Source organism: Microcaecilia unicolor, chromosome 10 (genome assembly GCF_901765095.1).
Source record: "Microcaecilia unicolor chromosome 10, aMicUni1.1, whole genome shotgun sequence".
NCBI classification, from domain to species: domain Eukaryota; kingdom Metazoa; phylum Chordata; class Amphibia; order Gymnophiona; family Siphonopidae; genus Microcaecilia; species Microcaecilia unicolor.
Genome location: NC_044040.1, coordinates 19,414,732 through 19,438,931, shown reverse-complemented (window position 1 = coordinate 19,438,931; position 24,200 = coordinate 19,414,732). Strand labels below are relative to the sequence as shown.

General features: G+C 43.6%; 1 protein-coding gene across 1 annotated transcript in view; it reads right to left on the bottom strand.

Moving 5' to 3' along the window:
* SND1 (staphylococcal nuclease and tudor domain containing 1) overlaps nt 1-24,200 on the bottom strand; it is a 1,412,868-nt gene that overhangs the window by 1,121,891 nt on the left and 266,777 nt on the right. The window contains exon 11 of the mRNA XM_030217129.1: nt 22,384-22,473. Coding sequence (XP_030072989.1) covers nt 22,384-22,473 — 90 coding nt within the window. The remainder of the gene's footprint in view (nt 1-22,383; nt 22,474-24,200) is intronic.

Here is a 24,200-nt window from a genome sequence, read left to right as displayed (position 1 = left end):
TCTTTCATGTCGTCCGCAAAAAGGCAAACCTTTTCTTCCAACCCTTCAGCAATCTCTCTCACAAATATATTAAACAGAATTGGCCCCAGAACTGACCCCTAAGAACTCCACTGCTTTCCGCCGAGCAGATTCCGTTTACCACCACCCTCTGCCACCTGTCAGGCAATCAGTTTCCTATCCAGTTCACTACTTTTGGTCCTAAGTTCAAATCTCTCAGCTCATTCACGAGTCTTCTGTGACGGACAGTATCAAAGGCATTGTTAAAATCCAAGTAGATTGCATCTACCATACATCATTCATCCAGTTCTTTAGTCACCCAGTCAAAGAACTCAATAAGATTCATTTGGTAGCATTTTCCTTTGGTAAAGCCATGTTGCCTCGGATCCTGTAACCCGTTGGCTTCTAGAAAGTTAACTATCTTTTCTTTCAGCAGCGACTCCATTATTTTTCCTACCACCAACGTGAGACTTACTGGTCTGTAGTTTCCCACTTCTTCCCTGTCTCCACTTTTGTGATGAGGGACCACATCCGCACATCTCCAATCCCACAGAACTTTGCCCATCTCTAAAGATCATCCACAATCTCCTTACTTCTTTCCGATTCTGCCAACAGGACGTTCCAATCCACATCAGGCAAGTTGAAATCTCCCAACAGTAGCACCCCCCTTTCATACCAATCTTTTGAATATCTTCTATCAGATCCTTGTCTAGCTTCACCGTTTGTGCCACAGGTCTGTAGATAACCCATGTGTGGATACAGGTTCCATCTTCTCTTTCAAGGACGATCCATAAAACTTCTTCCTTTCCCCAGGTTCCCCGCTTTCAGCCACTCTGATATAGTCTCTCACATACAGTGCCACTCCCTCCACCTCTTTAGCCCTCCCTATCCTTCCTAAAAAGATTATAGCCCAGTATGGTCAAATCCCATTTATGAGACTAATCGAACCAATTAAATAATCAAGAAAAAGACTCAGTCCTCCGTAGACCACAAAATCAAGGGGAGTGCTCAATTAAATATACAGAGATTAAAAAAAAAAAGTAACAAAGGAAATATATCCACAAAAACATACTTAAACCCACATTACAGGATGAACTTTATATCAATGAAAGCTTTAAGCTGATCTGGGCAAAGAAAACGTATTTCATCCCAGTTAGCTTGACTAAACATTTGCAAAGGTACACAAGAAGGAATGTGGCTCCCAGATTCTTTGTTTCTTCTTATAACGCCAAGAATGCCTTCCTTCTCTCGTGTAGTCTTAGTAACATCAGGGTAAATCTAGATTTTCTGACCACAAAATAATGCTTTAGAGTTTCGAAAGTAAATTTTAAATCACCAAATTTAAACCTTGCTGAAAAACAAAGCTAACCAACAATGTGGCATGCTATTTCAGACGTTCAGTCTTCTAAAATTGCAGAAATATTGTTCAAATCCACTTGAGCATTTTGAATCCCTTGAACTGTTACCACACCCTGGGAACCTTTCGAGGCAACAGAAATAATAAATTTTATTTAGAGGAGGAATAGAGGATTGAGGAATTTTCAAAATTTCCAAAAGGTATATTTTAAATAAATCCTGGGTGGCCATAGCTGGATAAATTGGAAAATTTAACAAACAGAGTTTAAACCTTTTGTTATCAATAGAAATCAAACAAAATAAAACATGGAAAAGAAAATAAGATGATACCTTTTTTATTGGACATAACTTAATACATTTCTTGATTAGCTTTCGAAGGTTGTCCTTCTTCGTCAGATCGGAAATAAGCCAATGTGGTAGCAGATAGTATATATAAGAGAAACATCAAAGCATTACTTTGACAGTCTGACAGAGTGGGAGGGTGGGGGTATGCATGGGGACATCAACGCATTTCATTGATACTCTAACAGGATGGTGTGGGAAGGTTATGTCCAATAAAAAAGGTATCATCTTATTTTCTTTTCCATGTTTTATTTTGTTTGATTTCTATTGATAACCTTCAAGAGTGGACTAACACGGCTACCACACCTCTCAACCTTTTGTTACAATTCTCAATTTCCTTTTGACAAAGTCTATGTTTTGTCAATTATCTGAAAATCCTAGAATATCCCTCACATTCTCCTGCATTTGTTTAATCTTGCCAGGAATGGTCTTTCTGAATTCCTTCAGCAGTACAAGTTAAAATTAACTTTAGCAACAAGCATTATTACCTAGTAGTTCGACCAGACATAAGACAAGAAAATGTTAGAAAACCTTATTAATGTTAACTACAGAAAAGTAGGTTAACCTTTTACTCAGGTCACATACTAAACCCGAAACACGTTACGTGTCGGGTCAATTCTGCTACTGTTAATAAAGACCTTGTTCAGGAAGACACTCATTGTGAGAGGACCTTTTTTTTGGATCCACTGTGTGTTTTGCCTACACATACTAAACCCCCTAGCATTAGAAAAACAGGCATTAAGGCATTAGGTCTTCTGCACACTTCTCTGCATATGTTTAGCAGCTAATACTTTCATTACAATTGGATTTAAGTCAACAGTGCATAATATCTACACAATTCTGAGTGGTTTCTCGTACACTAAACTCCTCTGTGGAAAATCCTATGCTGAACTGTGCTCGAAGCCTCCCACGCTTTATTACATAAGTACATAAGTAATGCCATACTGGGAAAAGACCAAGGGTCCATCGAGCCCAGCATCCTGTCCATGACAGCGGCCAATCCAGGCCAAGGGCACCTGGCAAGCTTCCCAAACGTACAAACATTCTATACATGTTATTCCTGGAATTTTGGATTTTTCCAAGTCCGTTTAGTAGCGGTTTATGGACTTGTCCTTTAGGAAACCGTCCAACCCTTTTTTAAACTCTGCCAAGCTAACCGCCTTCACCACTTTCTCCGGCAACGAATTCCAGAGTTTAATTACACGTTGGGTGAAGAAAAATTTTCTCCGATTTGTTTTAAATTTACTACACTGTAGTTTCATCGCATGCCCCCTAGTCCTAGTATTTTTGGAAAGCGTGAACAGACGCTTCACATCCACCTGTTCCACTCCACTCATTATTTTATATACCTCTATCATGTCTCCCCTCAGCCGTCTCTTCTCCAAGCTGTATAGCCCTAGCCTCCTTAGTCTTTCTTCATAGGGAAGTCGTCCCATCCCCGCTATCATTTTAGTCGCCCTTCGCTGCACCTTTTCCAATTCTACTATATCTTTCTTGAGATGCGGCGACCAGAATTGAACACAATACTCAAGGTGCGGTCGCACCATGGAGCGATACAACGACATTATAACATCCTCACACCTGTTTTCCATACCTTTCCTAATAATACCCAACATTCTATTCGCTTTCTTAGCCGCAGCAGCACACTGAGCAGAAGGTTTCAGTGTGTTATCGACGACGACACCCAGATCCCTTTCTTGGTCCGTAACTCCTAACGTGGAACCTTGCATGACGTAGCTATAATTCGGGTTCTTTTTTCCCACATGCATCACCTTGCACTTGCTCACATTAAACATCATCTGCCATTTAGCCGCCCAGTCTCCCAGTCTCGTAAGGTCCTCTTGTAATTTTTCACAATTCTGTCGCGATTTAACGACTTTGAATAACTTTGTGTCATCAGCAAATTTAATTACCTCGCTAGTTACTCCCATCTCTAAATCATTTATAAATATACTAAAAAGCAGCGGTCCTAGCACAGACCCCTGAGGAACCCCACTAACTACCCTTCTCCATTGTGAATACTGCCCATTTAACCCCACTCTCTGTTTCCTATCCTTCAACCAGTTTTTAATCCACAATAGGACATTTCCTCCTATCCCATGACCCTCCAATTTCCTCTGTAGCCTTTCATGAGGTACCTTGTCAAACGCCTTTTGAAAATCCAGATACACAATATCAACCAACTCCCCTTTGTCCACATGTTTGTTCACTCCTTCAAAGAATTGAAGTAAATTGGTCAGGCAAGATTTCCCCACACAAAAGCCATGCTGACTCGGTCTCAGTAATCCATGTCCTCGGATGTGCTCTGTAATTTTGTTTTTAATAATAGCCTCTACCATTTTCCCAGGCACCGACGTCAGACTCACCGGTCTATAATTTCCCGGATCTCCCCTGGAGCCTTTTTTGGTCCCTAAATGAGATACCCCAAATTCCACCTTCCACATTTAAATTTATAGCTATGGTTAAGCTCTGAAGGCAAGGGAGAATTTGTCAACAGTTCGTCAACCATTAAAGGTAGAAAGGGCCAGTGCAAGGGTATATTAGGCACCCTAGACAAGCCTTCAAGCCTTGCATCCCCCTTCCCCCATTAAACTAAGCTCCTTGTCCCCCCCCCCCCTCCCTTCCATTATATCAGGGTAAACCGGCTATTAGAAAACTGTCCTTCCCCCTGCTACTAAAACAACTTCCTCTTCTTTGAGTTTGTGTGTTATCAGATCTATTGTTTTGCTTATACTGCAGCTGAACTCTGTTTTCCAGAAGCTGCCACCCTAGGCAACTGCCTGGTCCTACCGAATACTGGGCTGGCTCTGGAGGTGGCACTTTGCTTTTCAAAGCTACTGATTCACTAATCCACTCTGTTGTGATCACAAGATCACAGCCATAAACCTGATGGAGCCTCCTTGTACAATTTTACCAAGAAGCGATACTCACACTGACGTTAAAATTTCTAGGTGCTCCTGCACACTCCCTTCATCTATAAATTCTCTGGGCAGGAAGCATGCTTTCCTTTGCATGAATTCTTTGCATACTGCTATACTATACAGATTTACAATTCAAATGGTGAACATATTGGAATTTCAGCCCTCCCACCCCAAACAGTGCTATGAGAAATGAGGAAAAGCCACGGTCTGGAGTTTGTTTTTGCACAGATTAAGTATGGACATAGTAACATAGTAGATGACGGCAGAAAAAGACTTGCATGGTCCATCTAGTCTGCCCAACAAGATAAACTCATATGTGCTACTTCTTGTGTATACCTTACCTTGATTTGTATCTGCCATTTTCAGGACACAGACCGTAGAAGTCTTGCCCAGAACTAGCCCCATTTTCAGGACACAGACCGTAGAAGTCTTGCCCAGAACTAGCCCCACCACCCAAACACCAGCGGCTAAGCTTCTGAGGATCCATTCCTTCTGCACAGGATTCCTTTATGTTTATCCCACGCATGCTTGAATTCCGCTACCGTTTTCATCTCCACCACCTCCCGCGGGAGGGCATTCCAAGCATCCACCACTCTCTCCGTGAAAAAATACTTCCTGACATATTGCTTGAGTCTGCCCCCCTTCAATCTCATTTCATGTCCTCTAGTTCTACCGCCCTCCCATCTCCGGAAAAGGTTCATTTGCAGATTAATACCTTTCAAATATGGACGTACAGAAAAGACAGCACAATCACTGCCTATTATGCAAAGTATTTTATTTTCCCACATCGTAAAAAAACAACAACAGATACAGCCAATGAAGTTCAAAAGCCACAAGTTAGCTATGAAAACTCATCCGTGCTAAACAGAGTGAAGTCTACACGTAATAGGACAGCTACCACGGATTTTGTTGTATTGTTCGTGAATGGCATTTCTTTTACAAAGATGTTAACCTGATAAAGCTATTTTCAGCAGCTTGTGTTTGGTTATCAGACTACCTATTGCCAGAAATGGTCTGTTGCATGACTGCACTTCAATTCCAGAGTACAGTCTAAATGTGTGCAAAGCTTTCAGAACGCGGACTTTTATTTGTTTATCGTGCAGTTTTATTGGTTGCTCAAATAAAACAAAAGAGAGTTAATGAACGCACATGTAGTAAAACTATATATATAGTTCCCGAATTGGTATGTTATAGAAATTCAGTGTGCTTGGAATCAGTTTGTGTCCCCTATAAAGCTACCTCTGTCTAATTTAGTTTTACAACTCTCTCAAAAAAAAATTCACTCACCTAACTTATAACAAAACGCAGCGCCAAATGAAGTGATTTTTATGAACAGAACCAACAACTTAATGCATTCTGAAAAATTAATTTTGTGGCAGATGGATTTCAATATGCCTTGCTTCTCTCTGAATTTCTGATCAGCATACCAGTCCCATGTCATCAATCCAACTGCGTTGAAAGTGCTCAATATATATATCCGCACTAAAAAAACCTTCACAAAATGATATTCAAGAAAAGTATTTAGTTTCAAAACTTTTCTGATATTCCTACAGGTTTCCCAAAAATGTCCCCAACATGATCGTGTTTCAGTAACACCGCATCAGGATATGGAGAATTCCTTGAATTCATTCAATAGCCCAACGGCAACATTTTTCGATAATTTCTATTGTCCACAGCGATCTACTTTAATTCAGAGCGCACCATTATTAGAGGACATTGATGGGGGAGGATTGATTCCTTCCTGGTTGGAACTTACTAAATTAAGAAAAGATTCGTTAGAGTTGAGCTGCATGGTAACACATTGGCTCAGGATATTAACGATCATAAAATTCTGAGAGGCTCAAGGTTAAATCAGAAGTTTCTTGATCATTGGATTCACTAAAAACTAAATTACCATCTTTCAAATCCCTAAAATCCAAACAATTCATTAGTCACTCTTTTAAAAGGTCCACCTCAAATTTATTCAGTTTTGTTTAGTGGCAGGCAGTGGCGTTCCTAGGGGGGGCGGACACCCGGGGCGGCGCCCCGCCCCCCCGGGTGCAGCACCCCCCCCCCCCTCCGATGCAGCGCGGAAACCCCCCCCGGGTGCATGCCACTGGGGGGGGGGGTGCCACAGCGCGCGCCTGCTCAGAATTCCCTGACTTCACGCGTTCGCTGGAGCTCCCTCTGACCCGGAACAGGAAGTAACCTGTTCCAGGGCAGAGGGAGCTGCAGCGAACACGCGAAGTCAGCAAACTCAGAGCAGGCGCGCGCCGCGGCACCCCTCAGCGGCGTGCACCCGGGGCAGACCGCCCCCACCGCCCCCCCTTGGTACACCACTGGTGGTAGGAAAAGCCTCAGAGTATGGAGTAACTATAACAAAACATGCACTTCCTCTTTTCAATCATCAGCTGAAAAAAACCTCCTCTTTCTATTTAAATCTCTGAACTTCCAAAATTTTTTAGGTTGTAAGAAGGCCATTTTCAGCTACTGTAACCAATTTGAATGACGTGTTACAGATTGCATTTGTTTCCAAATACAGTGATACCTCAGTTTTCGTAGATAATCCGTCCAAAAACAATCAATGAAAACCGAAACAGACGAAAACCGAGGCAATTATTTCCATATGAATCAATGTAATCCAATGAGCAGAACGCGTGGGTTGCCCTTCGTTTTCGCAAAATTAGCAGCGAAAGCCGAGGCAACCAACGAAATCCGAGACAAACGTTTCACTGAAAAAAAAATCAACGAAAACCGAAACCGACGATAACCGAAGTCAACGAAAACCGAGGTTTCACTGTACTTGCTATAAACGCCTTCACTAACTATAGCAGACCGAGGCAGTTAATACTTTAAAATTACAAACAATAGTACAGAAAAGGAACTGCAATAACTTGATAGGAAATTCAAAGCAAAGTCTATAAACGGCAGCAGCACTGAACATACGAACCTTAGGAGAGGGATGGGGAATGACAGCAGGACCTGGTTTTTTTTTAGGGGGGAGGGTTGTCAGAGTTTGCATTCTCCTTAAGTCTGCATGGAGAGTCTGTCTGATTATAGAGGCTGCTTTGTGGGATGTGTTGGGTAAAATGGTCCTCGGTTTATTCTTTTAATGAACTATAGCTTAGTCCATCTGCTAATCCCTTTCTGCAAAGCACACATCCAAGCACAGCTGGGGGCAACCTAACATCTTCCAAAAAGGTGGTCTGAATTATATAGATCCACAGATATTATACTGTACCTACTCTCCTCATTCACGATTCATCTGTATGCCAATTATAGAAAAAAAAAACAGATATACCCGAGGCCATTTCATCTAAATATGCAGGCAAAACCTGAAATTCTCACCATCCAGCAGAGATCGGTCACTCTATAGTAAGTGGAGAAATGTTGGTCAAGTGGCTCAGGAGGCAAGAGTTATGCACTGCCCATATGCACAGTCCCTGGTTCCAACTACACATCATGCCTTCCACTTCTAGGACCAGCAGGGTCCTGGGATGCTACAGAGGCAGGTCTTAATCACTGAGAGGAGGAATTCATGGTCACTGGTTAAAAATACAGAGAAACTAATAAAAGAGGCCCATTTCGAACAGAAAGGAAAAGGGCACTAGCAAGGTTCCAGGGCCCCCTCCTCCTCCTCATCACCCCCCTCATTATCCCCCTCCTACTCCCCCCCTCCCTCCTCCGGCTGAGAGATACAATTGTTGCTATGTACAAATCTGCACCTTGATTTTGATTTTGCTTAATGCGTAGAATGATGGTTAGGGGAGAATTTGGTATGTCTCCTACAATTGAGAACGCCAAAGTGCTATGATGGTTCTCTACTCAGCCAGTCACTTTATTTACGACTGACGTGTGAACTGAGCACTTTTCAAAAATTAAAAAGAAATATTTTTCCGTTAGTATTAGGATTTACTTTAATTTTTTGTTAAGTTTTAATAATATGTATACAGTATATAATTGAGTTTACATCTCATGATTGTCATTGGTTAAAAATGACACCTATTCGTACATGGTGTCTGGCCAACGATGGTCACTTAAATGTTCACCACACTACGTAGGATATAAAAAGGGGAAGCCCTCAGGTAGCTGCAAATGACATCACATCCCAGTCTAGGTTCTGACCAGAGTTAGAAGCAGCCTAGTCAAAGGGAAAAAAAAAAAGTGGAGAGACACTGGGTTGGAAAGATTACAGACTTATAAGCTTTAACACTACAGGCTGAATATAGGTCTGTGATGCTTAGAGACTAGGTTCTTTCTTTTCACTGAAGTAAGGAAGTCCCTATGAGCTCTAGAGTAGCATTTAACTATTCAAAAATAAATCTTCATTTGGAGGAGTGAAGGTAACAGATAAGTCAAATTCAATACATTATCAACCACTAAAAACAAACAAGTATTGTTTGCATTGTGTACCTCATGTAGTTAAGCAGTAATGAGGAAAACACCCACTGCTGCCCCCTAGGGAGTGGTGGAAATGAAACGGTAAGGAATTCAAACATGCGTGGGATAAGCATAAAGGAATCCTGTGCAGAAGGAATGGATCCTCAGGAGCTTAGTCAAGATCGGGAGGCGGGGCTGGTGGTTGGGAGGCGGGGAATAGTGCTGGGCAGACTTATACGGTCTGTGCCAGAGCCGGTAGTGGGAGGCAGGGATAGTGCTGGGCAGACTTATACGGTCTGTGTCAGAGCCGGTGGTGGGAAGGGGACTGGTGGTTGGGAGGCGGGGATAGTGCTGGGCAGACTATATGGTCTTGTGCCAGAGCCGGAGGTGGGAGGCAGGATAGTGCTGGGCAGACTTATACGGTCTGTGCCAGAGCCGGTGGTGGGAGGCGGGGCTGGTAGTTGGGAGGCGGGGATAGTGCTGGGCAGACTTATACGGTCTGTGCCAGAGCTGGTGGTGGGAAGCGGGACTGGTGGTTGGGAGGCGGGGATAGTGCTGGGCAGACTTATACAGTCTGTGCCAGAGCCGGTGGTGGGAGGCGGGGCTGGTGGTTGGGAGGCGGGGATAGTGCTGGGCAGACTTATACGGTCTGTGCCAGAGCCGGTGGTGGGAGGCAGGGATAGTGCTGGGCAGACTTATACGGTCTCTGCCAGAGCCGGTGGTGGGAGGCAGGGACAGTGCTGGGCAGACTTATACGGTCTGTGCCAGAGCCGGTGGTGGGAGGCAGGGCTGGTAGTTGGGAGGCGGGGATAGTGCTGGGCAGACTTATACGGTCTGTGCCAGAGCTGGTGGTGGGAAGCGGGACTGGTGGTTGGGAGGCAGGGATAGTGCTGGGCAGACTTATATGGTCTGTGCCAGAGCCGGTAGTGGGAGCCGGGCTGGTGGTTGGGAGGCGGGGATAGTGCTGGGCAGACTTATACGGTCTGTGCCAGAGCCGGTGGTGGAAGGCAGGGATAGTGCTGGGCAGACTTATATGGTCTGTGCCAGAGCCGGTGGTGGGAGGCGGGGCTGGTGGTTGGGAGGCGGGGATAGTGCTGGGCAGACTTATACGGTCTGTGCCCTGAAGAGCACAGGTACAAATCAAAGTAGGGTATACACAAAAGGTAGCACATTATGAGTTATCTTGTTGGGCAGACTGGATGGACCGTGCAGGTCTTTTTCTGCCGTCATCTACTATGTTACTATGTTAGCTGTATGTTTTCTGTGGGGAAAACACGTGAATGAAGTTTATATTGCTGCTGCCTGTGCTGTTCCTTGTCTGTGGTGCAGCGATGGGAGGGAAGCTTGTTGTACGTGTCCTTTATATAGATGGGCAATACTAGTTTCCACTATTGACATTTCACTCGCACTAGAATCATTTCAGTGGAATAAAAGTATGTTATCATTCACTGCAATTGCTGTGCATAGGAAGCTAATGAGTGATCCTGAAGCATCACAGACTATGAAACGAGCAAGGCCACACACCACAGTAGCTGTTCTCCAAAGTAAAGAAGCAGTTAGTGTACTGTGGGCAGATTATTAATAGGACCTGAAGTTGAGCCCTTGGTGCATGTAAATTTGAAGGTCTGAAGCAGCTTTCCAGTCTGTAAGTATCAAAGACACACTCCCTGAGGTTCCACTGCTGTCTGCTTAATGACCACAGAGGATACCTTCCTCTCAGCTCTACCTTGGGCCCTTGCAACTCAGCTAGCTATTAACCAGCAAGATGCACACTCAGCTTATAGCAATTATTTCTTCTGGCATAAGCAGGTTTATTCATCTTAATGAATCATTTAAGGATCAGTCTTTTTACCAGTCCAAAGCATGCGACTGTGTGCCGTTATCTGAACTGAGCTCACGGAGGAAAAGCTCTTGTGCTTGTGAATGGAAGTCTACAGTGTCTCAGTTTCAGAACCCCCCTGTCTAAAGGGGGAAGGGGGGGGAACTGAGGTTGAAGGCTAGAAATTTTGCTGCGCAGGGAACAGAGCCATGAGAAAATTTCTTCTAGCACTAAACTGCATTGGCAAAGTACACTTTATTTATTTACTAGTAAAAAAAAGGCCCGTTTCGGGAACGAATGAAACGGGCGCTAGCAAGGTTTTCCTGGGAGTGTGTATGTTTGAGAGAGAGAGCCAGAGTGAATGTGCGGGTGTGTGACAGAGTGAGACTGTCTGTGTGACACTGTGTGTGTGAGAATGAGAGTGTGTGACAGGGCCCCTCCCCTGTTCCAAATGCCCCTCACCCCGTTCCCTCTTCTCCTTTTCCTCCTCCTTCCCACACTTTGGGTTCCTTAAGGCTTTCAAAAGTCTATGTACCCCCGTGGCCCTAACACCCAGTATCTGGATACCCCACCGCTTTCCTCCTCACCCTCCCCCAAGATGTAATACTTTCACGTCCTTCATTTTTTTAAAAAAGTGTCCTATCTACCCTGTGTACAAATGCCCGGCATTCAGATTGTGTTCCTCTCGTAAATTTTCATTTCTTTCATTCATTCAGAACTTCCCCCCCCCCCCCCCCCCCCCCCCCCCCCACCCCCCCCCCCCCCCCCCCCCCCCCGAACACTTTTGGTTCCTTCAGTCTTTTAAACTCTCCTATGTACCCTGTGTGCTAATGGCCAGCATTGAGATTGTTTTCCTGTCCCAAATTTGCATGTCTTTCAGTCATTCACAACTCCCCCCCCCCCCACCCCACCTTCTGCAGTTTAACACTTTCCTTTCCTTCAGTCTTTTAAAACTCTCCTATCTACCCTGTGTCCTAATGGCCAGCATTCAGATTGTTTCCTTTCCAAATGTTCATGTCTTTCAGTTGTTCAGAACTACCCCCCTACCCCCATTTAACACTTTCGGTTCCTTCAGTCTTTTAAAACTCTCCTATGTACCCTGTGTGCTAATGGCCAGCATTGAGATTGTTTCCTGTCCCAAATTTGCATGTCTTTCAGTCATTCACAACTCCCTCCCCCCTTCTCCAGTTTAACACTTTCCTTTCCTTCAGTCTTTTAAAACTCTCCTATCTTACCCTGTGTCTAATGGCCAGCATTTCAGATTGTTTTCCTTTGCCAAATGTTCATGTCTTTCAGTGGTTCAGAACTCCCCCCCTCCCCCATTTAACACTTTCGGTTCCTTCAGTCTTTTAAAACTCTCCTATCAACTCTGTGTCCTAATGGCCAATGCACTCAGATTGTTTTGCTTTGCCAAATTGTCTGTCCATGATGTCACTGAGGTCAGTGCCTGCCTGCCTGCCTAGCAGACCACTTCCGGCAGGCACGGTCCCAAGCACTTCCTGTTGGAGGTGAGAATTATTATATAGGATTTCACTTGTATCCCACATTTTCCCACCTATTTGCAGGCTCAATGTGGCTTACAAAGACTTGTTGTGGCATCGTCATACAGGATGAAGTATACATTTGATGTTACAAAGAAGTCAAGGAAGACAAAAGGATTTGATCAAGTATTTGTAGAGAGATACATTCTGCTTAAAGTTGGAAAGGTGTTGTATTATGGTTATCTATGGGTTCTCGTGATAGGCTTTGTCAAAGAGGTACGTCTTCAGAGATTTACGGAAGTTAGTTAATTTGTTGATCATTCTCAGGTGGGTTGGAAGTGCGTTCCACAGCTGTGTGCCCATATAAGAAAAGCTGGTCGCGTGAGATAGTTTGTATTTTAATCTTTTACAACTGGGGAAGTGTAGGTTGAGAAAGGTGCGGGAAGATTTTTTTTTGCGTTTCTGGGTGGTAGGTTCACTAGGTCTAGCATGTAGGTCGGGGCATCTCCGTAGATGATTTTATGAACAATTGTGCAGATCTTGAACGTGGTGCGTTCTTTAAGTGGAAGCCAGTGTAGTTTCTTTCTCAAGGGTTTTGCACTTTCATATTTTGTTTTCCCAAATATGAGTCTGCGGTATTACGTATGAGAAACAACTAACGACTTTAGTAAGCCTAATAAGCACTGCACGAAAAAGAAAAGGCTTCAAAAAAGCAAAACCTGTGTTAAATATTTTTTTTTCCCTTACACATCACATCCCCCAAAGCACTACAGAATATTTCTTTCACTATCTGATTAGCTAACACAAACCTGTTCAGATTACTGCAGCCTAATGCTCTTTAATGCTAAACATTCAGATCATATTAGTCATTTACTTTTAAGACTACACTGGTTCCCTGTTTCAGCTAGAGGAGTGTGGTAGCCGTGTTAGTCCATTCTTAAGGTTATCAATAGAAATCAAACAAACTAAAACATGGAAAAGAAAATAAGATGATACCTTTTTTAAGATATTCAACATAAAGGGATCTTTCACTTGCTCATCTTCCAATGTGGTATATATCATTCAGTGTAAAAAATGTAACGAAGGATGCTATATTGGAGAAACTGGCCAGATGCTTAAGACAAGATTCAATTTACATAGACATCACATGAACAATACTGGTGCCAGTAGGGCTCCCACGCCTGTTGGTCAGCATTTTACAGGACCAGGAAACTGTACCAGTGACTTCACAGTGAGAATCCTCAAAGGTAACTTTAAAACCATACAAGAACGTTTAAGACCTTTGAAGTCAGAATGATTGAATATTTTAACACCCAACAGAAAGGACTTAACAAGGATCTGGGGTTCCTAGCCCACTTATTAAACCATAAAGCTGTATGTCTCTGTTGATCACCCCACCCCTCACCTATCCACACCCACCCTGTTAGAATATCAATGATATGCTTTGATGTCCCCATGCATACCTCCGACCCACCCCATCCCCCACCCTGTCAGACTGTCATAGTAATGCTTGAATGTTTTCACTTATATACACTGTCAGCTAGCACATTGCTTATCTCCGATCTGAGGAAGAAGGGCAACCTTCGAAGCTAATCAAGAAATGTATTAAGTTATGTCCAATAAAAAAGGTATCATCTTATTTTCTTTTCCATGTTTATTTGTTTGATTTCTATAGATTCTACATGGAATGTTGCTATTCCACTAGCAACATTCCATGTAGAAGTCGGCCCTTGTAGATCACCAATGTGGCCGCGCAGGCTTCTGCTTCTGTGAGTCTGACGTCCTGCACGTACGTGCAGGACGTCAGACTCACAGAAACAGAAGCCTGCGCAGCCTTCTACATGGAATGTTGCTAGTGGAATAGCAACATTCCATGTAGAATCTCCAATAGTAGCAACATTCCATGTAGAATCTCCAATGGTATCTATTTTACTGTCATAGTAATGCGTGAATGTTTTCACTTATATACACTGTCAGCTAGCACATTTGCTTATTTCCGATCTGAGGAAGAAGGGCAACCTTCGAAAGCTAATCAAGAAATGTATTAAGTTATGTCCAATAAAAAAGGTATCATCTTATTTTCTTTTCCATGTTTTATTTTGTTTGATTTCTATAGATTCTACATGGAATGTTGCTATTCCACTAGCAACATTCCATGTAGAAGTCGGCCCTTGTAGATCACCAATGTGGCCGCGCAGGCTTCTGCTTCTGTGAGTCTGACGTCCTGCACGTACGTGCAGGACGTCAGACTCACAGAAACAGAAGCCTGCGCAGCCTTCTACATGCAATGTTGCTAGGGAATAGCAACATTCCATGTAGAACCTCCAATAGTAGCAAACATTCCATGTAGAATCTCCAATGGTATCTATTTTACTGTCATAGTAATGCTTGAATGTTTTCACTTATATACACTGTCAGCTAGCACATTTGCTTATCTCCGATCTGAGGAAGAAGGGCAACCTTCGAAAGCTAATCAAGAAATGTATTAAGTTATGTCCAATAAAAAAGGTATCATCTTATTTTCTTTTCCATGTTTTATTTTGTTTGATTTCTATTGATAACCTGTTTCAGCTAGAATGAAATTCAAGATCCTTATCCTCTCTCCTGCTGCTTTGTTTGCTGGAATCCCAGCTTATCTGGCTCCTTTCAGTGTTCCATACACTTCATCACAGACTCTCAGATCCTCCCAGGCTAATTATCTTATGTTTTCCCCTCCTATCAGCCTCTGACTTGCATTTTTTCAGGACTCAGCAGTTTGATTTGCTCCAATATTATTGAATGCTCTGCTGCCTTATTTAGCAAATGAAAGCTCCTACAAGAAATTCAAAAAAAGGGGCATGAAAACCTGGCTCCCTCCACAGGCTCTCTCAGACAACCTCTACATATTTCCTGTCCTACTTTGCAACATGTCTTCCTTTTCTAAAAGCTTTAGATGCCTTTTTGGATGATGTTGCTATTTTCCATTTCTACGTCTTTTTTAAAAACATAAGAATAGCCATACTGGGTCAGACAAATTGTCTATCTAGCCCAATATCCTGCTTCCAGCAGTGGCCAATCCAGGTCACAACACCTGGCAGAAACCCAAACAGTAGCAACATTCCATGCTACGAATCCCAGAGCAAGCAGTAGTTTCCCCATTATCTCAATAGCAGACTACAGACTTTTCCTCCAGGAACATGCCAAACCTTTTTTTAAACCCTGATATGCTAACCGCTGTTACCATATCCTCTGGCAATGATTTATTTTTTTTGTTACATTTGTACCCCGCGCTTTCCCACTCATGGCAGGCTCAATGCGGCAGGCAATGGAGGGTTAAGTGACTTGCCCAAAGTCACAAGGAGCTGCCTGTGCCGGGAATCCAACTTAGTTCCTCAGTTCCCCAGGACTAAAGTCCACCACCCTAACCACTAGGCCAAGTTCCAGAGCTTAACTATGCTTTGAGTGAAAAAACTTGCATTCTGCCAATCTTATGAGACTGTACACTGCCTTGATGTTTTATTAATAAAAGGCAGTCTATTTTTTTGTTGTTGTTATTTTTGTTACATTTGTACCCCGCGCTTTCCCACTCATGGCAGGCTCAATGCGGCTATCAAATATTGGCTAAATCTAATAAATCCTGTAAGCTGATGTTTGCTTCACATCAATGCTTGGGAAAAATAAATCCCCGTCTCTGCCCTGAAACACATACTGAATTTAACAAGTGTCACGCCCGTTAAGACCACAGAGTCCAGCATTTTGCTTCTAACACTGATTATCAGGGTTTTTCAGGAAGTACCTGGCAGATCTCTTGCAACTCACTTCCAAGGATAAACAATGGCTTTCCTAAGTCAACCCGACTTTATCTCTAGGATTTTATGCTAGATAACTAGTCACATCCTCCAGCAACAAATTCCACAGCTTAATTTTTCACCAAGTAAAAAATATTTTCTCCAGTTTTTTAAAATGCTACCTGTGAGTTTCATAGAGTGTCCTAGCAATATCTGAAAGACTGGATACAGTAACTGTTCCCTATTAACCTGTTCCATCCCATTCAATTTTAGGAACTACTACTACTTAACACTTCTAAAGCGCTACTAGGGTTAAGCAGCGCTGTACAGTTTAACAAAGAAGGACAGTCCCTGCTCAAAGGAGCTTACAATCTAATGGACAAAATGTGCAGACAATCAAATTGGGGCAGTCTAGATTTCCTGAATAGAGGTATAATGGTTAGGTGCCGAAGGCGACATTGAAGAGGTGGGCTTTGAGCAAGGATTTGAAGATGGGCAGGGAGGGGGCTTGGCGTATGGGCTCAGGAAGTTTATTCCAAGCATAGGGAGAGGCGAGGCAGAAAGGGCGGAGCCTGGAGTTGGCGGTGGTGGAGAAGGGTACTGAGAGGAGGGATTTGTCCTGTGAGCGGAGGTTTCGGGTAGGAGCGTAAGGAGAGATGAGGGTAGAGAGGTAATTAGGGGCTGCAGATTGAGTGCATATCCTATCTATCATATCCTGTCATCTGAGCTCCAAGATGCAGAGTCTTAACCTGTTCGGTCTCTCCTCATAAAGGAGCTATTCCTATTCCATCCACATTATCATTTTTGTCACTTTGCTCTGTACCTTTTCTAGGTCATGTATATCTTTTTTTAGATGGGACGACTGCACAATATACTACAACTGCAGGTGCATCGTGGATCTAGAAGCATTATATTTTTTCTCCACTCCCAATAGTTCTTAGTAGTCTATTTGCTTTTTTTAACTGCTGCCAAATAATAGGCCAAGATGTTCAACACGTTGCCCATGACGACTCCAAGATCTTTTTCCAGGGTTGTGATTCCCTAATACACTTCCTAGCGTTGTATAGCTATAGTAAAGGAAAGGGAAATGGGACTGATATACCGCCTTTCTGAGGTTTTTGCAACTACATTCAAGCGGTTTACATATATTCAGGTACTTATTTTTGTACCAGGGGCAATGGAGGGTTAAGTGACTTGCCCAGAGTTACAAGGAGCTGCAGTGGGAATCGAACCCAGTTCCCCAGGATCAAAGTCCACTGCACTAACCACTAGGCTACTCCTCCACTAGCAACATTCCATGTAGAAGTCGGCTCTTGCAGATCACCATGTGGCCGTGCAGGCTTCTGCCTTCTGTGAGTCTGACGTCCTGCCTTCTACATGAAATGTTGCTAGTGGAATAGCAACATTCCATGTAGAATCTCCAATAGTAGCACATTCCATGTAGAATCTCAAATAGTAGCAACATTCCATCTAGAATCTCCAATAGGGAAAGGGAAATGGGACTTGATATACCACCTTTCTGAGGTTTTTGCAACTACATTCAAAGCGGTTTACATACATTCAGGTACTTATTTTGTACCAGGGGCAATCTCACCTTGCATCCAAACCAAAGTTTCAGCGTGCTTGTCTGACATTGCTGTCTGGATGTCTCAACGCCACCTGAAATTAAATATGACCAAAACCGAGCTTCTCATTTTCTCCCCCAAACCCACCTCCCCACTTCCCCCGTTTTCTATTTCTATTGATGGCTCTCTCATTCTCCCTGTCTCCTTGGCTCGAAACCTTGGGGTCATCTTTGACTCTTCTCTCTCCTTCTCTGCTCATATCCAGCAGATTGCCAAGACCTGTCTTTTCTTTCTTTACAACATCCGTAAAATCCGCCCCTTTCTTTCCGAGCACTCTACCAAAACCCTCATCCACACCCTTGTCACCTCTCGGTTAGACTACTGCAATCTGCTTCTTGCTGGCCTCCCACTTAGTCACCTCTCCCCTCTCCAGTCGGTTCAAAACTCTGCTGCCCGTCTCGCTTTACTCATACTACCCCTCTCCTCAAGACCCTTCACTGGCTCCCTATCCGTTTTCGCATCCTGTTCAAACTTCTTCTACTAACCTATAAATGTACTCACTCTGCTGCTCCCCAGTATCTCTCCACACTCGTCCTTCCCTACACCCCTTCCCGTGCACTCCGCTCCATGGATAAATCCTTCTCATCTGTTACCTTCTCCACTACTGCCAACTCCAGACTTCGCGCCTTCTGTCTCGCTGCACCCTACGCCTGGAATAAACTTCCTGAGCCCCTACGTCTTGCCCCATCCTTGGCCACCTTTAAATCTAGACTGACAGGCCACCTCTTTAACATTGCTTTTGACTCGTAACCACTTGTAACCACTCGCCTCCACGTACCCTCCTCTCTTCCTTCCCGTTCACATTAATTGATTTGATTTGCTTACTTTATTTATTTTTTGTCTATTAGATTGTAAGCTCTTTGAGCAGGGACTGTCTTTCTTCTATGTTTGTGCAGTGCTGCGTACGCCTTGTAGCGCTATAGAAATGCTAAATAGTAGTAGTAGTAGTAGTAGGTTAAGTGACTTGCCCAGAGTCACAAGGAGCTGCAGTGGGAATCAAACCCAGGTCCCCAGAATCAAAGTCCGCTGCACTAACCACTAGGCTACTCCTCCACTAGCAACATTCTATGTAGAAGCCTGCCCTTGCAGATCAGCAATGCGGCCGTGCAGGCTTCTGCTTCTGCAAGTCTGACGTCCTGCACATACACTCACAGAAACAGAAGCCTGCGCTACGGCGTTGCTGATCTGCAAGGGCAGGCTTCTACATGGAATGTTGCTAGTGGAATAGCAACATTCCATGTAGAATCTCAATAGTAGCAACAGAATCTCAATAGTAGCAACATTCCATCTAGAATCTCAATAGTAGCAACATTCCATCTAGAATCTCCAATAGGGAAGGAGAAATGGGACTTGATATACTGCCTTTCTGTGGTTTTTGCAACTACATTCAAAGCGGTTTGCATAGTATATAGAGGTACTTATTTGTACCTGGGGCAATGGAGGGTTAAGTGACTTGCCCAGAGTCACAAGGAGCTCCAGTGGGAATTGAACTCAGTTCCCCAGGATCAAAGTCCGCTGCACTAACCACTAGGCTACTCCTCCATTCATTCCACCAATAAGAGCCAACCTCATCAGTGATGTCACAATGGCTTGATTGCCTGATACTTGGCTCACTTCTGATATTGTGATGTCATAAGGGAAAGGGGGAAAGGGAAATGTGACTTGATATACTGCCTTTCTGAGGTTTTTGCAACTACATTCAAAGCAGTTTACATATATTCAGGTACTTATTTTGTACCGGGGCAATGGAGGGTTAAGTGACTTGCCCAGATTCACAAGGAGCTGCAGTGGGAATTGAACTCAGTTCCCTGGGATCAAAGTCCACTGCACTAACCAGTAAGACTCTAAAACCTCAGACCTCGAAAGCCACAAATAGGTCTGGTTTTCACAATATTACTAACGAATACATACGAAATAGATTTGAATACAAAGGATACTGTAAACATACAAATCTCATGCATATTAGGAATATCTAAAAAAAAAAAAAAAAAAAGAACACACATACAACCAGTTTGACCCTTGAGGGCTAAACTTGGTTATTGTTTATTTAAAAAAAAAAGTTGAAATACTGGCTTTCCTGCATAGCATAACAATGCAGTGTACAATTTTAAAAAAAAATTGAGAGAGAAAGGAATGCCACTGATCACAGGAAAGAAAAGGAGAAACAAAAAGGAGTAAAAGAAAAAGAAAAAAAAAGGAAACCCAGATATAAAATACAAAGAGAAAACTTCAGTGTATCCTGGACATGATAGCGCTGACGGGGAGGCTTCCGAAAGCATCTGTAAAGAGCTGCATGGAATTTAGAATAAGACATCTCAAGATGAATGAAGACAGATGGTATTCCAAAAGGAGGGGGGCCGTGTAATAGAAAGCACAATGCCTGGTTGATTCAAGAGATGCTGAATGAGCAGAAGGAATGCTCAAACACTGGTCCATTCGGGGCCCGTTTTACAAAGCCACAGGAGGGCCAACGTGCGAATAGCACTCGCCAAATCGAGTGGAATTGTTGTCCATGATGCAATGAAAAAAGTATTTGGAAAATTTGGGGATCTTGCCAGATAACTTGTAACCTGGATTGGCCACTGTTGGAAACAGGATGCTGGGCTTGATGGACCCTCGGTCTGTCTCAGTATGGCAACACTTACGTTCTTAATTATAACAGAAGAAACATTTCCGATAAGAGTTTTGAAATTGCACATCCTTAACCAGGAAGCATATTTTTTAACCAAGAAATACAAAATAATTTTTCTCTGTTATTGTTTGTTAACGTGATTATGCAGTTAACACAATCAGGGTGCACCAGAACTAAGAGGGTGGATGATAGGTCTGGACCGTAGTGGCAGTTTGCCGGTTTTGACTCCTTTAACCTAGTGCTTGCTAAAACAAACTTTACCAATACCCCTCTTTTTCATATAATTTCAGATAAGTGCTATTGTGATGGTGCTTGTTTGACATGTTATTCTACTTTATATGGCCTACTGCTCTTCACACACAGTAGCATCCCACTGACTTGCTCATGCCAACAATGTCAAATGGCAGCACACACTAGGGCGAACCAGTAAAATGATATAAAACCTCAGATCGGCGCTTCGATAGACCAGTGTGCAATACCATTTCCACAAGTTTTCCAAATATAAGCATTCAGAAAGATGCAGGAAGACAGCAGTTTATCAAATTTCTGAAGTAGAGGAGTGTGGTAGCCGTGTTAGTCCACTCTTAAGGTTATCAATAGAAATCAAACAAAATAAAACATGGAAAAGAAAATAAGATGATACCTTTTTTATTGGACATAACTTAATACATTTCTTGATTAGCTTTCGAAGGTTGCCCTTCTTCGTCAGATCGGAAATAAGCAAATGTGCTAGCTGACAGTGTATATAAGTGAAAACATTCAAGCATTACTATGACAGTCTGACAGGGTGGGAGGATGGGGGTGGGTCGGAGGTATGCATGGAGACATCAAAACATATCATTGATATTCTAACAGGATGGGTGTGGATAGGTGAGGGGTGGGGTGATCAACAGAGACATACAGCTTTATGGTTTATAATGGGCTAGGAACCCCAGATCCTTGTTAAGTCCTTTCTGTTGGGTGTTAAAATATTCAATCATTCTGACTTCAAAGGTCTTACGTTCTTGTATGGTTTTAAAGTTACCTTTGAGGATTCTCACTGTGAAGTCACTGGTACAGTGTCCTGGTCCTGTAAAATGTTGACCAACAGGCGTGGGAACCCTGCTGGCACCAGCATTGTTCATATGATGTCTATGTAAATTGAATCTTGTCTTAAGCATCTGGCCTGTTTCTCCAATATAGCATCCTTCGTTACATTTTTTACACTGAATGATATATACCACATTGGAAGATGAGCAAGTGAAAGATCCCTTTATGTTGAATATCTTTCCTTTGTGGATGACTTTGGGGTCCTGTGAAAAATTTCTGATAAACACAGATTTTGATTTTTTTCCCTGTTGAGTCCACCCTGTTCAACATATGATGATACAAAATATTGCCCAATCTACACACAGTAGTGATTGCTTTTACATTGCCAGTAATTTAAATTGATTCTACAGCTGCCGATGCTGTTTGCAGCTGACACGCATACCCACTAGTATAGAGACTACAATGAGTGTTGGTTGCGTGGCCATGGCCCACCCACTTTGGACTCAGGCCCACTCAAAATTGTGACATTCTTGCTGTGGCTGGTGGGGGATTCCCCAAACCTTGCCAGCTGAAGATTTTTTTTCTCCTTGGGCAGCCCTCGCTCTTCCAGATGTCAGCTAACAGCACTTGCCTTGAGCTGACGCTGAGACTGGCCCTTCTGCACATGCTCAGTTTTTGTACATATAAAAGCACTGAGCATGCACGGCCTGCTGGTAGCAGCATCAGTTTGAGGCAAGTGCTGCTGGCTGCCGTTTGGAAGAGTGCTGGCTCCTCGAGGAGGAGAAAATCTTCAGCTGGCAGGGTTTGGGGATTCCCACCAGCTCAAGTATTTAATATTTGGGGTTTGTGGGCAGGGAGGGGTGGAGAGAGGAGCAAACCAGAGGGGGATGGGGGTGGGGTTGAGTTCTATGCCCACCCAACCTTCGGCTCAGGCCCACCCAAAATTGTCCATCTGGCTACGCCCCTCAGTGTTCAACACTAGAAAGCTACAAACATGGCAAATATCTTTTTCCCAGGCTAAATACAATGTCATGACATGCTGGCCACACGCTTACCTTCTTCCCAGTCAGCTTCTTCCGCAGGAACTCCCTGGCTTCAAACATGTATGGGATGTCATACAGGGGACGTAACTTCTTATTTTTATCCTGTAAAGACAGAAGGACACAGAGAATAAGAAAGGAAGAGATAGGAGCAGAAGATGACCAATGATAAAAGGCACTCAAGAAGAAACTCCACAAATAACCACTCCAAATTTGCAGCCAAGTACAATTGCTCTATCAAATTAGAAATGAAGGATGACACAAACGGGAAGTGAGCGAGCATAAGCAGCACATTGAGGTGGTAATTCTCTAAGAAGCCACCTACAATTAGGTAGCAAGTATACATGTAAAGGCTGGTATTTTAGTCCTTTATGTACGTTTGTTGACATGTGTCTGTGAAAAATGATTACCATACCATTTAAGCTGTACACCATAAACATAATGCGTAGTCTAAAGGCATGGTGCACACCAGTGGTGTGCTGGAGCAGGCTCTCACAGGCTCTCGAGAGCCATTTGTTAAGTTTTTAAGAATTTTGGGAGCCGGTTCTCCATGGCTACTTTAACAAATGAATCCCAAAATGTGGGCTTGGGCCCCTCCTGAATTCTCTTTTACTTTGCTGGCGAGAGAGAGCCCCCTTTTAACAATTTACCAGCACACCCCTGGTGCACACTTATGCAGATAAAAATTATTTATGCACTTCTCTTGGTCAGCTAGGCAACAGCCTTTAAACCAGGGGCGTAGCTACGTGGGGCCACGGGGGCATGGGCCCCTGAAGATTTGGCCCTGGCCCCCCCCCGCCAACCCCTTCGACCCCCACCTCCCGCCGCCAACCCTCCCCCGCTAGCCAAAGTCCTCTTCTCCGGCGCGGCCATGGTGCTGATCTGCAAGGCTTCTGTTTCTGTGAGTCTGACGTCCTGCACGTTCCTCTTCTCCGGCGCAGCCGCATTTCTGTGAGTCTGACGTCCTGCACACATGTGCAGGACGTCAGACTCACAGAAACAGAAGCCTTGCAGATCAGCAATGTGGCCGCGCCAGAGAAGAGAACTTCAGCTGGTGGGGGTTGGGGACCCCCCGCCAGCAAAGGTACCCAACGGCGGCGGGAAGGGAGGGTCGAAAGGGTTGGCACCAGTGGGGGTCAAAGGTGGTGGTGGCGGGCTAAAATGTGCCCCCTCACCTCGGGCTCTGGACCCCCTCCCGCTGAAGTCTGGCTCTATGGCTGGTGGAAGTAGTCCTGCCTAAATTATATGTGCATATTAACACTGTCACACTAGCATTTTATAAAGCAAAGTAGGTTCCTACTTTATTTTCTAGAGGCTCAAGAAAGGTGTCTTCTTCTCACCTAAAAACAGGCAACCCTTATAGAATTGTTTTGTTAACGGTAGGCATGAGCAACACACGGGTCCTATATAAGTATATTCCGCATACAGTGGAATAGTTCTTGTTTTGCTTTTATTGCTTCTGTTCTTACAGGCTTTATTACTGTTCTATATAGTTTTTAATTCTTCAGTTTGTTTGCTCTCTATTTTTCTGTTTAGATTCAGTGACCCCTGAAGCAGTGCCGAAGCATGATGTGTCGGGCCTTCTGTGTTTCCATGTACTATCCTTTTGTAGGCTTTTACAGCAATTACTGTTATTTTTTGCCTACCATTGTCTTCCTTTGTGGATTTTTATTATAACATTATTGGTGCCTTTACCTCTAGTGTCTCCTCTTTGTTATGGAAACCTATGGATCATCCATACTTCAGTAGGTCTTGGCAACACAGAGGTCCCCATACCAAAGCGGGTCATGAGAACATGGAGAATTCCATCATGTGCTATTCTTATGGCCAAA